Genomic DNA, 17,358 nt, shown 5'->3' on the forward strand with positions numbered 1-17,358 from the left:
AACATTTGGTCTTTGTTTGCTGAGTTGCATGATATTTTAAATTTCTGATGAACACCTTTGTAATGTAGATTGGAAGAATTAATGACTGGTGGCAGAGCTACCATTGATTTCAATCCATTCATTGCAGAATTTCCACTTTGCTTTTTTCTGAGCACATAGGCAAAGGATTCTGGGTTTGGGTTAAATGGTGGAATCTGGGGACCTTTTCTAGTTGCACCAAAAGACTTTTTCCAGTTTGTGGTTATAGTCAGTCACATCTAATGTAACTCCTGCCAACTCATTAGCCTGCCCCGAAAATTACTCTCGAGTTGGATTTCTTTTAAATGGAAGTTGTGTTGTTTTTGCCACTTGAGGATAATTGATATAGGCTATAGTTGTGTAGGTGTGTATGACCAAAAGTGGGTGACTCTTTACCCTGTTTTACGCGGACATATATAATCCCATTGCAACATGCCATAGCAAATCTCACAGCACTCAGTGACAGGGTGCATACAATATTCTTACAAGTTGTTGCTTAGCCCAGCTTCTGCCGGCTGGAAGTGTTGCTTATTTTTCTTAGGACTCTAGATTTTCAGTTTAATTCTCATGGTTTATTAGTCTGTAGAGTGTACAGAAAGTAACAGAGAATTATACACAATGAAGTAAGGTATATGTGTTAACTAAAATTAACCTAGTTGGGAAAATGGACGTTCAATAAAATTCAAATGCTTAATTATGCCAGTCAGTGGGAAAATATAATTTTCAGCTGCCTGTTATGTGAAATATAATATTGAGATATTTAAACTTATAGCTATTATATAGTAAAGTTTGGATTTTCTATCCTCAGAATTATTTGCTAACAATAGTATAACCTATAAATTTATTTTGGATCACAGATACTTTTGTCCATTGATCAGACAATTAAGTCTGGTTACTGGCTCTAATTAAATAACTGCTGGTTTTCCAAAGAGCTCCTGTAATACTTAAGTTTTTTGAAATTAAGAGAGTTAAATGTTTCTGTATTTAAATATTAGCAGTCATTATGACTTTGAAGTGTATTTTGAATTGTTGGCTTAGTTTACTAAATATAACCCATCGCCAGCAAGTGAATTCTGACTCATAGCGACCCTATAGGACAGAATAGAACTGCCCCGACAAGGTTTTCAAGGCTGTAATCTTTAAGGAAGCAGACTGCCGCATCTTCCTTCCATGGAGTGGCTGATAGGTTCAAACCGCTGACCTTTCAGTTAGCAGCTGAGTGCTTAACCACTGTGCCACCAGGATTCCTTTTTACTAAATATACAGCTTATTATAGAAAACAGCAAACCCTTATACATCAGTGTAACAGATACGGTTCTAAGTGCTTTACATATAATTCTTACAACAACCCTGTGAGGTAAGTATTAAAGTTATCATCTATATTACAGATAACGGAAACTGAGGCACAGAAAGGTTAAGTAAGTTGCCCAAGGTCACATAGCTGGCAAAGTAGTGGAGTTGGAATCTGAACTTAGGCTCTCTGGCCCCAGAGTCTGTGTTCTTAATTGCTATGCTAATCTATAATCGTTCATTTGTTATTATTAGAATTTCAAGAGAAAATATATAGTTTGGTTTATTTCAATCAATCCTTATTGAAGACCTACTGTTTTCCTTGTATTGTGCTAGGATATATAAGACCTTCAAGGATGAGCAAGACACGTGTACTCTCAAGTATCTCAGAATCTACTGGAGTTCACAAGGGCCCACAGGAGTCTGATACAAGGTATTGGAGTAGGGAAGGTATTCCAGCTCTAGGGAACACCAGCATACATGCATGAGGTGGAAAAGAACTAAGTGTTGTCAGGAAGCAGTAAGTAGTGCACTGTGTCTAGAGGACGGTAATGTGAGATTGAAGCTAGTTGTACAGGGTCTTGACTCCCAGAATGGGGAGTTTGAACTTCATTAGGTAGACCATTGAGAGCCACTGGCATGTATTTTTCTAAGCAGGGAAGTTAGCTCATTGGTCCTCTCGTTTGTAAAATGGGAGTAATGGTACTATTACATTGATTGAGTGTTCAAGGAGTATATTAAATAATGCATTTAAAATGTTAACACAGTGTCTGGAACGCAGTAAGCACTCAATAAATGGTTCTAATAGCTGTGGTAGATATTAAATAAGCCAAGGGAAGCTGGAGCTCTTTTTTCTGTCCTTTACAGGTTCTTTCTCTCCCACCGGGAGGTGAGCTAGGGGTAAATCAGCGAGTTTAATTTTCCAGTTTCTCATGCCTGGAATGTCTTCTGCCTGTTCATAGTCTTCACATAACTTTTGTAACCAGTGGAGTCCACACCTAATAGTTCACAAAGGGAGGACTGGTGTCCTCAGCCTTGCTTTGCTGGAACCCTATAAGGGCCATTAGAAAGTAGGGTCTGCTTCTCAGTACCTTCTGCCTTGAACAGGTATTCATCCACCATCAGGTGTCCTTATCCTCCATTTCTTTGTTGAACTCCATTCCTCTTTTCAGGAGAAAGAACTTCTAGCTGGCTTCTGTTCCTTCTTGTGTATTGTAAAGTCAGACTATGGCTGGATGCTAATGGGCACTTTTTTTTCAAGGAAAGGGGATGGGATCTGGTCTGGAGTGGGGAAGATGTGGATTGCTTCAACTCCAACCAGCATAGTCTCTCCATCAGCAAGAACTCCAGATGATTACTTAGAATAAACATATTTCATTAAAGTGAGTATTGACCTTCTTGACATCACATAGACCAGTTAGTTCCTTAGGGAAAGTGCCTTCCTTCTATTAACATGACATTGACCCTAACTCTGATGTTATTTTTTTCTAAGATACAAAGGTCACAGCAGGTGGGCTGAAGAAGGCTAATCTCGTGTGGGCAGGTGCTGAGCAGGTGGACTTCAAGTCAGCAGCATTTGTCAGAAGAGCAGATGATGGTGGCAGGGCCTGTGGGGATGCTGCAGCAGCCGGAAGACCTTAATATGGTACCACTGGCCTAGCTGATAATCATTGTGTCATATTTGCCATTGAGGTGTGGGTTCAAATCATAGGATATTTTCCATACTCCTAGTCATACCTATTTCCACAACTGACAACTCATCATTGGCCTCCTTAGTAACCTTGGAAAAAATTCTTTCTAAGGAAATGCTTCATTTCATTGGTTGCTAAGTACAAAATAATTACTACTGCTTTTTGCCATTTGAGTCAGAGCTCCATGTTGCCTTTTTTCAAAACCTGTTTTGTTGAGCTATGATTCGCATATTACCATTAAGCAGTCATAACAGCCCCCCTAGTAGGATTTATTACCAGTGGTGATCGCAGCAAGCCTCTATCAGCTTGAGCATTGAATTTTCCCTCCGTCTGTATTTCTCATTAATACCTGTGATTTATATGATGTCAGGAAATTCACATTCAAATGCAGTTAGAAATTTTAGCTGGAGAATAAGATATACTAGGACAGCTTGTAATCATAGTTGGTCAATGTTCCTCAATGGAAATTTGGCTTCCTGGTCAAATGAGAAGAGTTGTGGGAAGAATGAACAGAAAAGGAGGGGGCATGAAATGAGGAAAATTTCCTACAAATATGGAGTGTTTTGATTTTTTTTAGAGCGCAGATACATTGGCTAAAGAAGGACCAGCCACCCAAATAGAATAAAATGTCACCCTAAGCAGCCCTCTTCCTAGTTTTCCCAGCTCTTTTCCACACTTGGGTATCCGGCTGTTCCTGTCTTCCCAATATCTAACAGGTTTCCTGTTACCAAAGACATACACTTTGAAGGAAAAGAGGAAGAGAAAAATTATTTATTGAGTGCTTACTATGTGCCAGGCATATTAATATTGATAATCTCATCTGATACAGCAACACTGAGGCACATATTAGAATGCCCATTTGATAGACAAGATAAAGAGTGAGCTTCCAAGAAGTTATAAGACTTGTCTATGGTCACACAGTCAGTCAGTAGATGAGTTTGGGATTTTAAACTTGGGTCTTCTGATTCTTGTTCTCATTCCACTCTTTGCCCCTCCCTACAGTTACATTGTCTTTAGAATGATCAAAGTGTACAAACTGTACTCAAATACAGCATAACAGGTTATTGGTCTTGCTTATTACATGTTAACACATCAAACAATGTTCAGTATTACCTCCAGTTTCAGCTTCTGGTTCTCTTTAATTTCTATTCCCAACCTTTGTATGATTCTCTCTCATTTCGATCTCTTCTAATCACTAAAACATTAAGGGCTACAGTGAAGTTTCAAAGCACTTAACTCGGAGTTTCCTGAATTCTATTTTTAGGATTATAGTGTCTTGACTTCCTCCCTCCTGAGTACAGAATCTTGAATTCCTCCTGCTTTGAGCTCTTCGTGGCTGATGCTCTAAACCTCTGTCACCTCTAACTCTTCTCCAACTTCCTCATGCTTCCTCACCTCAGTTCCTCTAAAAATCCTAAATTCCTTACCTCCTCACCCCACAATATCATCAACCTGCTATGATCTTATTTCCAAATTTACAGTTCTCATATTTTTAACAGATAAATACTACCTTACAGAAACCATAATTTACTCGTTACTCTTGATCCATTCAGACCGAGATTCCTCTGATCCTCTTGGGAAAAACCTTGTTTGTCTTGTCCAACTAAAATAAATACGATATTAAAAACTGAGAAACCAAAAGTTCTGAAATTTTGTATTTTAAAGATTAACCCATTAAAAGCTAGAAATATTCATTTTAGGATCATATAGAATATTAGTCCTGTTTTTCTGTTTTATATTTGTAATACAGGAACAAAAAAGGGAAAAAAGAATGTGCTCAGAAATGAATAGGCCCAGTATGGACTAATGCTTGGTGCTTTGGAATTAGTATCTCTCAACCTCAGAAAAAACATTGTACTTAAACTCTCAAATCCCTAGGCTTAACCAAGGCTTTCATGAGATGTGACAACTCAACATTTTCTCTCTTCAAGTTTCTCAAAATTCCTTGGGATTTTAAAATTAGGTTTGCCTAGTGGCATTTAATAGAATAATCATGATGGAAAGCAGAGTTACAGTTTGAGAGGTAAGTCAGTAATTAACAAAGGGCTGCCTGCCATCAGATCTCCCTGACACAGCCCACTTTACATGGGGAGCTTTTAATAGAAATGGTGGAACTTTCTTAACTACAGAGCTAAATAGTGCTGAGTAATCCTTCTAGTTTTGCAGCTAGGTTCTATCATGTGTAAAACATTGTAATTCTCTGGTTTCCACCTCAGCGACAAATTCTTCCCATAAATCAACCACCATGATTAACCAAAGGGAGTTAAGTGAAAAGTTTGAATAAACAGTTCACTCAGTCATCTGATTTTTAGAAGACAATAAGAGTGTAACATCAGGGTCCAGCTGAGAGACAAGAACCACACCTATTATTTGAATAGAGTGGTTTTTATATGAAGAATTTTTAACTTGTTAGCTAGGTAACTGAAAGGATAAAAAGAAGACCCTAGGGTTTCACAATCGTAGCAACTGCAGAAAGCTCTGGGAGTGACGGCTGTTTTAAAATAAAGAGGAAAGGAGTTGAATAATTAAAACTTAGAAACTTAGAGAGGGAGTTGCCATGCAGAGCTGAAACTCAGACCTCTTAGAGAGGCCTGGCTGGCTGGAGCTCTTGGCTCTGAGCGGGGTGCAATGAGGCTGGTTCTGCACGTGGTGGGAAAACTGCAAACTGCATCCAGGTACTGCTATAGAAAGGCTCTGCAGCTGCTGGCGTGAAGAAGTGTTGCTGGGGCAATAGTCATGGCAGCCACTAGCAGACAGGAAGCCCCAATTAAGCAGAAGGAAACAAAACGGAAGGAACAAGTTCCTTCTTCCTTCTCCAGCTTCGTGGTTTTTTCCTCTATCACCCCTAGTGGCGAAGCCCAGCAGAGGCGCTGGCAAGGCAAGAATGTGGTTTTTAAAGTTCCATCACCAGCATCATAAAGCCGAGTTTAGAAGGGAGAGTGTGGAGCTGAGAGACAATAACTTAACAACTGGAGCAAAGAGTAGCTTATTCTGCAGTCCACAGCTTCTAAAATAGCCATCTTTAAATCTGCTGAACCTCCCCACACCTTTCTTTACTTCCAACTTCTTAATATCATTGACTCTTCACGAGTTTGGAGTCAGAGCTGGGTTCAGATTTCAGTTTTCACTTACAAGCTGTGTGACTGTGAGCAAGCTTTTTAAAACTCTTATAGACTTAATTTCTTCATCTAAAAAACCAAGATAACAATATTATTTCATTGGATTGATGCAAGTAGTAAATGAAATACAGTTCATACGAGGTATACTTAGCCTGTGGTACAACATCTGGTACTAAGTAAGGGAAGGAGGGAAGAAAAGAAAACCAAACAAGGAAGAAAATGTACCTAGTTGCCACTACATTCCTTGTTTCTGTAATTGGATCGCAAGGCTATAGTTGATATTTATAACTTTCTTCTTCCACTCCCCATTTAATGTTTCTTTTTCGTTCAGCCAGTACGTCAGCTGGTTATGGTTGTCTGGTAGGGTGATTTAAAACTTTATTCCTGAAGATACTGAATCCACAGAGAGCCTGTCTTTTTTGGTTGCAGAGTAGTCTTCCATTAACTTTTATAATTGGACTTGGAAGTACCAAGAAAATCCCCTAGATTCCAGATATAGTTCTGTCTGTCCTCATTGTGTGCTAGTAACCCAATTTCCTTTTGGTAATCAAGACGATCAGTTACACCAGCCAGTAACTCCCTTCTTTACCTGTGGTGGTGGTGGTTGTTAGGTGCCGCTGAGGCCGTTCCGACTCATAGCAACCCGATGTACAACAGAACGAAACACTGCCCCGTCCTGTGCCATCCTCACAATCATTGCTATGTTTGAGCCCATTGTTGCAGCCACTATGTTAGTCTTGTTGAGGGTTTTCCTCTTTTTCCTGACCTTCTACTTTACCAAGGATGATGTCCTTCTCCAGGGACTGGTCCCTCCTGATTAACATGTCCAAGGTACGTGAGATGAAGTCTTGCCAACCTCGCTTCTTAGGAGCATGCTGGCTGTACTTTTTCCAAGACAGATTTGTTCATTCTTCTGGCAGTCTATGGCATATTTAATATTCTTCACCAACACCATAATTCAAATGCATCAACTCTTCTTCAGTCTTCCTTATTTATTGTCCAGATTTCAAATGCATATGAGGCGATTGAAAATCATGGCTTGGGTCAAGCGCACTTTAATCCTCAAGGTGACTTCTTTGCTTTCTAACACTTTAAAGAGGTCTTTTGCAGTGGATTTGCCCAATGTAGTATGTTGTTTGATTTTTGTCTGCTGCTTCCATGGGTGTTGATTGTGGATCCAAGTAAAATGAAATTCTTGACAACCTCAAACTTTTCTCCGTTTGTCGTGATGTTGCTTATTGGTCCAATTGTAAGGATTTTTGTTTTCTTTATGTTGAGGTGTAATCCATACTGAAGGCTGCAGTCTTTGATCTTCATCGGTAAGTGCTTCAAGTCCTCTTCACTTTCAGCAAGCGAGGTTGTGTCATCTGCATAACACAGGTTGTTAATGAGCCTTCTTCCAATCCTGATGCCACATTCTTCTCCATATCATCCAGCTTTTCAGATTATTTGCTTAGCATATGAATTGAATAAGTATGGGATACATTCGCCTGTCATTTTGTTGTACTGTGGTGGCTTGCATGTTGCTGTGATGCTGGAAGCTATGCCACTGGTATTTCAAATACCAGCAGGGTTATCCATGGTGGACAGATTTCAGTGGAGCTTCCAGACTAAGACAGACCTGGAGATCTACTTCTGAAAAGACTAGCCAGTGAAAACCTTATGGATAGCAACGGAACATTGTCTGATATATCTTAATCCATATCAGTTGGAATATGTTTTCCCAAAGTTGTCCACAGCTGATGGGTAGAGAAGGGCACATAGTTCTTTGTGGTCTGTTGGGCTCTTTTATGCTCATTCTTTTCTTCCACTTAGAATGACCTTCAAGAGCTGCCTCAAAGATTACCTCCTGTGAAGTCTTCCCTGATCCTGCTCCCACCACACTGCCCCTGCTGGTCCTAAAATATTGTCTTCTTTCTTGAGCTTATGTTTATGGAGTTCTGTCTTCTTATTTGCAGTCTACATAAACAATATATTGCTTTCCACAGCCAGTGGCAATGCGAAGTCTCCTCATGATTTCTGCAAGTTCCTGAGGAACCATTTTCTCATGGTTACTGCTTTCGCTGGCTCCCGGGCTGTCTCTGTTTTCCCTTGAATCAACCCAGACATGAAACTCAGCCCCTTCACTGGTTTTCACAAGAAAGTTCACCTCTGCAAGGGTTTTTGTGAGTTTGATAACTTAATTGGGGGGAGAGAGGTTATATAGAAAAATTCATAGCCTCCTGCCTAGAGCTCGTGTATCTTCTCTTTTCTCCCCATTTCCTTTTTAAAGTAAAATATGCCTTCTTTTGTCCCATGTATAATTGTTTCACATCCTTCTCACAGGCTTTTGGGGCTGCCAACATGCGTGTCCCATGGGGATTCACCTACTACAAGTTGATCTATTAAGGCATATTGACCAAAAAGGCATCTATCTCTCTAAGAGGAATTCTTCTACCAACTGCTATGAGAAAGCAATTTGTCTCATCACATTTATGTAGTTCTTTCCACACATATATTTTCTCTTTCTGGATACTAAACTCCTCAAGGCTAAGAATTATTTCTTCTTCATCTTTCTGATCTCCATAGTCCCAGCCTGAGAAGTAGGTGGTCAATAAATTCTTTATTAAATGAATGAATGAATACACTTTATATAACTTCAGTCTCTTAATAACAGAAACAAATGAACTCCTTTCAAGTAGACATTCTTGAATTATAAGCAGCTAGTCCACTTTAGGTATAAGTCAAAACACAGACCATGGTTTCTTTGCCGGTATATAACATTTATTAGGGAATGACAGAAGACATGGTATCACGGATATTGAAACAAATAACAGGCAAGATCATTATGATCCAAGGGATGAAATAAGATATTGAAATATGGAAATGTCTGGCCTACTTCTTAGAAGCTGAATGTTGGGTGCATAGCTTCCATTGTCCACGGTGGCATATGAAGAATTTCCCTTGGCTAAACTCTGGTGCCTTTGGTGTTGGGGGAAAAAGATATAGGTAACTAGAAACTAAAAAAAGATCACAAAGAAGACAAAAATTAGCCTGGTGGACTGTTCTCAAGGATAAATTCCACAGCATGTCAGTAATTTCAACCCTACAGGCAAATCAGAAATACTATGTCCAAAGCAATGTGATAATCAGCAAGTTGGCTCACGTCGTTTCTGTGTCTGCAGAGGACGATCAGAGTATTCATTGCAGAATGGAATCAGGTAGAACGGTGAGGCTCCTATACTTGGTAGCTGCCACAAAAAAAAACAAATAGAAGTCTAAAAACTTGTTAGTGGTCCAGAGGTGGTTGAGGGGATGATCAGTTCAGAGATTCTGTGTCCTGGGCAAATCAAAAATCAGCTACCTGGCCTTTAGCAAATGGGCTCAGAGCAGGTGGGCTGGCAGCAGCAGGCTGGGCGGCAGCTGGACTGTCCACAGTAGGATGGGCGGCAGCAGGAGGCCTGGGCATAGTGCAGCTGGCAGCAGGATGGCGGGGTGCAGCTCACCACACAGGAGGGGGGCAGAAAGGTGCCCTCCACCCGGCAGTCTGGGCGGCACCACCTGGCACGGTAGCTCATAGCTCCGCTGCCACCCTCCTGGCCAGAGCCGATGCCACCGACGATGCCACCGCCGGTCCGGAAGCAGCTGGGCTCGAAGCAGCTTGGCTGGCAGTAGCTGGAGCCACAGGTCGCACTGGTGGAGCAGCTGGGGAACCCGCAGAAGCTGGTGTGGCAGCAGGCCATGGTGTCAGGAGTTGGGCTGAGAGTTGGGTTGTTTGGAGAAGTTTCTGAGTTTTGACTCTGACTTCCACATGGGGCCTTTTATATACCTCAGCCGGCTGCTGTTTACAAAATTCTTAACATTCTTCCTCGTTTTTGTTTAAATTTGTTCCTCAGTGGTCCTCTGAGTGGCGTACATTGAAATACTTAGGATGCATTATTAGCAGCAGTTTGGAAATTGCCTTATTTTATAGTTCCATTAGGATTCGTCATATCAATCCTTTGCTCTTTGAAATATGTTTGTGGTTTTCTATGTTCAAAGAGTTCCTCCGTTTTAGTCCAAGTCAACACCCTCATTTTGTAAAAGTAGTTATTCCACGTGACAATATGCCCATGTGTCTAAAGTCAAGGGTAATTGTGCTCTTGCTTTTAACACTGTTTTTTCCTCCTGGATATATAGACTGAATTCTCCTGAATTTAGGACATCAGGGCATCCGCTGAATTTAAGGAGTACCTTTGGCTGTGCGTGATTAAAAACTACCAACTTACTTGTTCCAACATCAAATCAAATTACCATTATAATTTCCTTGCTTTCAACTAGTTTGAAATGTGTAAACTATTATTAGTGTTTCAGGCCAGAAATCTTTTCTTATGAATAAAATGACAAAGTCTATACAACGATAATCAGCAGAGTGCCTAACTTGTAGCAGAACCTTAATAAAAGTTTGTTGAACCTGTTTTTGAAAGGGTGAAGTAGAAGGCATGATTCATGGACACCTGTACCACTTACAAATGCCATTACGTTAAATAGAACTTTGAAGCTGTAGTGCCTCTCATGAAGGAGTCCTTGTTATTTCTTGTTTAAAAAAAAAAAAAAAAGACTAGGAAATGTTGAGTTATTTTTGTCTAGATTTAGTTGAACCAAGGCTCAGGAAAAAAAAACATCTAGGAGTTATTACACGTTGAAGAATACACCGCCATCTACTTTATTCTTCTCTGAAGTTCTTGTTGTTGTATATGATCCATTATTGCCACAATTAAATGATAGAGGTAAGTGCTGGGAGCTCATAAATAACTTAGAAGTGTCATATGTTTGTACCCCATTGTATCTTGTACATTTCACACACTATTTCAATGATGAATTGAAAAATTAAATGCAAGAAGCCATTATTTTGTTGTTGTTCCATGCTTACGTTGACTTCTTAAGAGACTATTTTCAAGTTGGGTTGCAAAGTACAAAATATAATTGTTTCAGATTTCTTCAGCATCTGTCCCACAAATGGTGATGGATGAACTCAGTACTCTCCATATTTGCTCTACTGTCATTTAGACCAGAAACACACCTCATACATGCTTATAGTAAAGGTAGGTGAATTTTGAGAGTTGAAATATAGAAAGCAATTTGGAGATCAGTGGGAAGAATATGATAGACTAAGGCATGGAAGAAGCTAAATGCTCTTGGAAATTGCATCTGGTGGCTGTACTTTAAAAATTTATTTAGTAGGTAATAAAATTTCTTTACATATTGGGCATGCACGAAGGAGAACATATAGTATATTAAATAGAAAGAGATTAAAGATGTTATCGGAACATCTAGATAGGAATCCCATAGCTTCGATCAACCTGAAAATTTTGGCTAAAAGTGGCCTTATCAGTCGAGACCTAACTGTAATATGCTACAGCATGTGAGCATTTGAAGAACTATAAAGACTATTTAATGCACACAGCACTTAACTGATGGACTCAAGCATAATTAAATTTATATTTAATCTTTCTGGTTTAGACTGTATGTATATACCTTGGTGTTATCGTCAAAACGCAAATCCACTCTTCTCAAATTCCAGCTAGAGTTAGACAAGCTTAAAGGTAGAAGGAGGACAGTAAGTCAGTTTGCTTTGCACATTTAAACATTTTATTTGAAATTAACAGAAGACAGTCAACGAGAAAGCAGGTCTGGAAATACGTGGAGGTGAGGAAATAGGGAGGAGACCGGGGATGTCACTGAAATGAAGAACTGCCCATCCTGGTACCCTTCTAAAGCCAGGCAGGCGATACAGAACACTCTGCTTGATGCCTGTTTTCAGTGAGTTAAGCACATCTAAGGGGCTCCTAGGACTTTGTTATTTCTGATAGATGATACCCAGCATTCAAGTAAAAATTGAACACTTCAGGTGAGTGCAGTTTTGCTACCCTTCTCCTTTCATTCTGAACTGATCAGCAACCCAGCCTTTAGCAAGTGGGCTCAGAGAAGGTGGGCTGGCAGCAGCAGGCTGGGCGGCAGCTGGACTGTCCACAGTAGGATGGGCAGCAGCAGGAGGCCTGGGCATGGTGCAGCTGGCAGCAGGATGGCGGGGTGCAGCTCACCACACAGGAGGGGGCAGGGAGGTGCCCTCCACCCGGCAGTCTGGGCGGCACCACCTGGCACGGTAGCTCACAGCTCCACTGCCATCCTCCTGGTCAGAGCTGATGCTACCGCCAATGCCACCTCCAGTCCCGCAGAAGCTGGGTTGGAAGCAGGTTGGCTGGCAGCTGGCGATTTGGCAGAAGGTTGGCTGGCAGCCCCTGGAGCCACAGGTCCCACTGGTGGAGCAGCTGGGAAACCCACAGAAGCTGGTGTCGCAGCAGGCCATGGTGTCTGGAGTTGGGTTGAGAGTTGGGTTGCTTGGAGAAGTTTCTGAGTTTTGGCTGTGACTTCCACCTCAAGCCTTTTACATATTTCCTAGAGCTGCATATATCCCTAACAGTTAGCATCTTTTCTTGATACCGCTTGCAAAGTCAGTCTCTGACTGGCTTACATCTGAGTTGTTTAGGGAAGTTATATAAATAGCCTTTCAATTGCCTGTTTGGTCATTGCTCAGTTAAGTTTCATTATGTTTCTTCTCTGCCCTCTGGACTAAGTGAAGGCTCATCATAGAAGCCAATCATGACAGTGCCTCTGTATGCAAGTCACATGGCAGACTAGACCACTAGGCCAAGCGTTGCTCTGTCTCTGTTTGTCACACATGTCCTTTGATAACCTTTACGCCGAGTCAGGGCTTCACACTGGTTTGAATCAGTTCAGTCATGGCTGACGGAGCGAAATTGGAACACACCCAAAGTTTCAGATTTTGGGTGAAGCAGAACAATAAATGGAACAGGAAAAATTACAGGTTGAAGCCCTGGAATGGGAGACTCCAAAGAGGTATAGTGAGCCCTTTCAGGAGACTGATGAGGGAGACTGCATTATTGCCAGGACTGTGGAGAGCAACACGCATTCGGAGCAGCGCCGTTGACCGCCATCTTTGAGCCAGGCACTACTGTTTCCAACTCTGCCCATTAAGAGATTTGGTTGCTATACAATGCAGACACTGCCCTTGTTTTCTAAGAGGGATATTAAGTTTCTAGCCGGGCATCGACCCATAATTTTTCCCATTCCAGTACATCCACATTTTACAAATTCGGGTCCATTCCAGTTTCGCTTCATCAGCCATGGCTAAACCAGGAAGAACTGGTTCTAAGCCCTGGGCAGAGTTTGTCTAAATGGAATATTTCCTTCCGAAGTGGTTACTCAATTAAGGATCGTGACTTCATAAACAATTTGTCCAGACTTTGAAAGACTAATATTATTGTCATCGAAACATGAGTTATTAACATCAGTATCCAAAGGAAATATGCCTTTCTGTGATCAGTTTTTGCAAACTACAGGATCATTAGAGCTCTAAATAGTATTCTTGACTTCAGTTGTCAATGTACATATTCCCAACAGGTATTTTACTCAACTGAAACCCATAATGACTTTCGCTTATAGATTGTTTTGACTCTGCTAGATTAAAAATATATACTAGTAGTGGATGAAGGAGTCATGGTGGTGCAATGGTTAAGCACTTGGCTGCTAAAGGAAAATCAGTGGTTCAAACCCACAAGCTGCTCCACAGGAGAAAAGACCTGGTGATCTGCTCCCATAAAGATTACAGCCTTGGAAACCCTAAAGGTTAGTTCTTCTCTGTCATATAGGGTCACTATGAGTTGCAATCAACTTGATGCATACATAACAACCGTAGTGGATGTGCTTTGTAGCAAGTCAAATAGTGCAGAAGCATATAAAGTTAACTCCCTATTCCCCTCCTTCTACATACATCCCTTCCAAAACGAGTACTCTGGAGATAATCAACATTAACAGCTTGGTGTATATTCTTCTACTCCTTTCTCCATACTTCTGCAAATATAAACCAACATATAGAAACATACATCTTCTATTTCAATAAAGTTTGGGTCTACTGTACATATTACTTATTCTTTTTAGTAACTGTACAATATTCCAGAGTATGACCATACGGTAATCTATCATCCCCCCTTAGTAGTGTTCAGTTTGTGGGTTTGAATTAAATATATAGAGAGAACGAATTTTAAGCTGAAAGGGACCTCAGTAGGTCCAGGCTTAGGTGGTTAGGAATGGTCACAAGGTATAGGGGACTAAGCTCTTAACTGAGAATTAAATTAATTAAACTGAATTGGCTTCTCAAACTGGCTATACCACTAATTGGCTGTGCAGCCTGAGACAAATCACTTAATCCCTCGAAACATTGGTTTGTTCATCTGTAAAAAAGAAATCATCTCTCAGACACTATGCAGGGCTAAAATTGTCTAATTGCTCTACCAGATCATTCATTCCCTGAGGGCAGGAACTGCCCAGGCCTGATTTGTCTTGACATTCTGCACAGCACCTTCCACACTGCCTTACCTGAAGATATCCAGTAAATGCTTGTTGAATAAAAGAATGAATGAATGGTTAGCAGTGTATGGCAATGATGAAAAGCTGAATTGCGTTTTACCAAAGGCACTTGCCATTTTATTTTATTTTATTTTTTAGCAGGAGCAGTTAGGTAGTGATACCTGAGAGTGGTCAGCAGTTAGAACCAAAGGGGCAAGAGGACAGAACGTGTCTCCATTTCTACCCTGTGGTTCAAGAGTCATTCCTGGATTGAATCAGGACTCTAGATGATATTTTCAGGAAAAAAATGGATTCTTTGCTCACATGTCATCTTTTATTCGTGCTTTTTAATCTCCTCCTTTTCATTAATCCTTGAATGAATAATACAGTGTAATTTTAACCAAGGTAATATTTTCATAAGAAAATACCTTCAGTTCTGTGAGTTGAAAGAACCACGAATTAATCCTGACCCTGTCTGGAAATTTATGAAACATTCCTTGATACTTGTGTTTCAATGTATATACATTTAATGTATATGTGCATTGTATATAAATGTATATCTGTATGTAATAAATGTGTGAATGACTGTTAAGTGAGCATTTTAAAAACTAGATATATTTATTCCAAAAATAGAGCAAAACTGTTTTATGCCCATATCTCAACACAATGGGAAAAAAAAAGTTTGGAGTAAAATCTGTAATTGAGAGCATATTTCTTCAGAGAGATTTCTCTTCTTTACATTTCTCTTGCCCTGCCCATAAGGCTGCATGTAAATGGAAGGTGTGACTCATTAGTGTACAGTGAAGATAGTCTGAGAGACCATTCCTCTAAGTGACAAGAAAACTAAGTAAGATTCTGCCATTCGATTCAGAGGTTCTGGTTTCTCTGACTTTCTGTTTGTGAAAAGTACTGTGTGAGGCCAGACATGATAATGGAGCATCTGCCACTTGTGAGGCCCTCGGTAACCACATTTACTGTATCTTTTAGGGGATGAGCCTCCACTGGACCCAATTAAATTTCCTGGCATGGGATCAGAAGAGCAGTGTCAGGTATCAAAAACAAATTAAAATCTTTTATGTGACTTTGTATAAAATATGCATCATGAGCACACTCAATGAAGAACAAAAGATGTTTGCTACATCAAATTTATATAATTTATTAGATATTGGTATTGCGTTCTCATTTCACGGGAAGTGCAATTTGCAGGATGTTAGGGTAGGAGAGGCGAAGGTATCTGAGAAGGACAGGCATTCCCCCTGCCATGGGCAGCACTGAACCTCAGATGGTGGAGTCAAATACCTGCTGAGGGCCAGTCCCAAGGGGAATTTCTTCTCCTCTTTCTTGAGTCAAATTCGTATTTTGGCATCCTCCACGGAGAGATCTTTCAGTGTTGAATGGTATCAGATAGGTCTGTGTGCCTCCACAACAAAAGCCCAATAAAAGTTCAAGAACTTGTTGGTGGTCCAGGGGAGACTGAAGATCAGTTCAGAGATACTGTGTCCTGGGCAAATTAAAAATCAGCCACCTGGCCTTTAGCAAATGGGCTCAGAGCAGGTGGGCTGGCAGCAGCAGGCTGGGCGGCAGCTGGACTGTCCACAGTAGGATGGGCGGCAGCAGGAGGCCTGGGCATAGTGCAGCTGGCAGCAGGATGGCGGGGTGCAGCTCACCACACAGGAGGGGCAGGGAGGTGCCCTCCACGCGGCAGTCTGGGCGGCACCACCTGACACGGTAGCTCACAGCTCCACTGCCACCCTCCTGGCCAGAGCCGATGCCACCGACGATGCCACCGCCGGTCCTACAGCAGCTGATTTGGAAGCAGGTCGGCTGGCAGCCGGTGGTTTGCCAACAGGTTGGCTGGCAGCTGCTGGTCTCAAAGCAGCTTGGCTGGCAGTAGCTGGAGCCACAGGTCCCACCAGTGGAGCAGCTAGGAAACCCACAGAAGCTGGTGTGGCAACAGGCCATGGTGTCAGGAGTTGGATTGGGAGTTGGACTGCTTGGAGAAGCTTCTGAGTTTTTGGTAGTGACTTCCACGTAGGGCATTTTATAAGCCTTGGCCAGCTACTATTTACATAATTCCCAAAGTCTCTTCCTTGTTTATGTTTAAATTATTTGCTTCTAAATGATGATTGGTCTGCCCCTGAGTTATTTGTTCAACTTCCCGAAAGCCTGTAAAGGTTGATTTTATTTGGTCTTCAATTAGGATTCTTCTCCATGGTCAGGTAGTCATTAGGATTCATATTTATTAAAATTTTCTTGTTGCCCAAATAATAATTGACTGATACTTCATTTGAGTGTCAATATTACTCAATGTTGACCCTTATAATTGGGCTCTTGGATCTCACATGACAGATTAATTCTCTGCCCCATGGCCCCTGTTGTTGACTGCTGCCTCTACTCTGCCTTTCTCACCTTCACTTTGATGCTGAAGTACTTTGTCTAGATTCAGCTGACCAGAAAGGGATGTTTTCCTGGGGGCTGGGAAACGCGGGTGAATTGTTGTTGGCAACTTTTTTTTTTGCCACTTATTATATACCTAAATGGTTCTGAGTACTTTATACCTACTAATTCATTTAATTTTCACAGTAATCCTAAGAAGTAGGTACTAATGCTATTCCCATCATCCATGTGAGGAAGCTGAGCTACAAACACATTTAAGTAACTTGCCCAAGTGTACACCAATACGAGGTGAATCTGAGATTTGAACCCATACCATCTGAATCCAGAGTAAACTCTTTTAACTACTATAGTCAACCCTCTTTTTTTTTCTAGGGAAAATCAGAGAAAAACCAGAAGTAAACTTTTCCCACTTTTTGTAGACATTTTTTCTCCCTTTTTTATTTATTGTGGTAAAT

General features: G+C 41.0%; 1 protein-coding gene and 2 pseudogenes across 1 annotated transcript; all 3 read right to left on the reverse strand.

Annotated features, from left to right (window-relative positions):
• Positions 1-8,304: 8,304 nt before the first annotated feature.
• Positions 8,305-10,213, reverse strand: LOC101345289 (keratin, high-sulfur matrix protein, B2C-like). The gene has a single exon (XM_023732835.1). It carries the CDS (start codon positions 9,838-9,840, stop codon positions 9,469-9,471), a length of 372 nt encoding a protein of 123 aa, XP_023588603.1. The 5' UTR covers positions 9,841-10,213; the 3' UTR covers positions 8,305-9,468.
• LOC101345546 (keratin, high-sulfur matrix protein, B2C-like) lies at positions 10,212-13,647 on the reverse strand (annotated as a pseudogene).
• A 125-nt stretch (positions 13,648-13,772) lies between these two features.
• Positions 13,773-17,352, reverse strand: LOC101345800 (keratin, high-sulfur matrix protein, B2C-like; annotated as a pseudogene).
• Between the last annotated feature and the right edge of the window lie 6 nt (positions 17,353-17,358).

The sequence above is a fragment of the Trichechus manatus genome, unplaced genomic scaffold (genome assembly GCF_000243295.1).
Source record: "Trichechus manatus latirostris isolate Lorelei unplaced genomic scaffold, TriManLat1.0 scaffold00054, whole genome shotgun sequence".
NCBI lineage: Eukaryota > Metazoa > Chordata > Mammalia > Sirenia > Trichechidae > Trichechus > Trichechus manatus.

What these genes read in the sequence shown, in the direction of transcription:
- LOC101345289 (XM_023732835.1), bottom strand. Translation starts at nt 9,840, where the DNA reads ATGGCCTGCTGCCACACCAGCTTCTGCGGGTTCCCCAGCTGCTCCACC.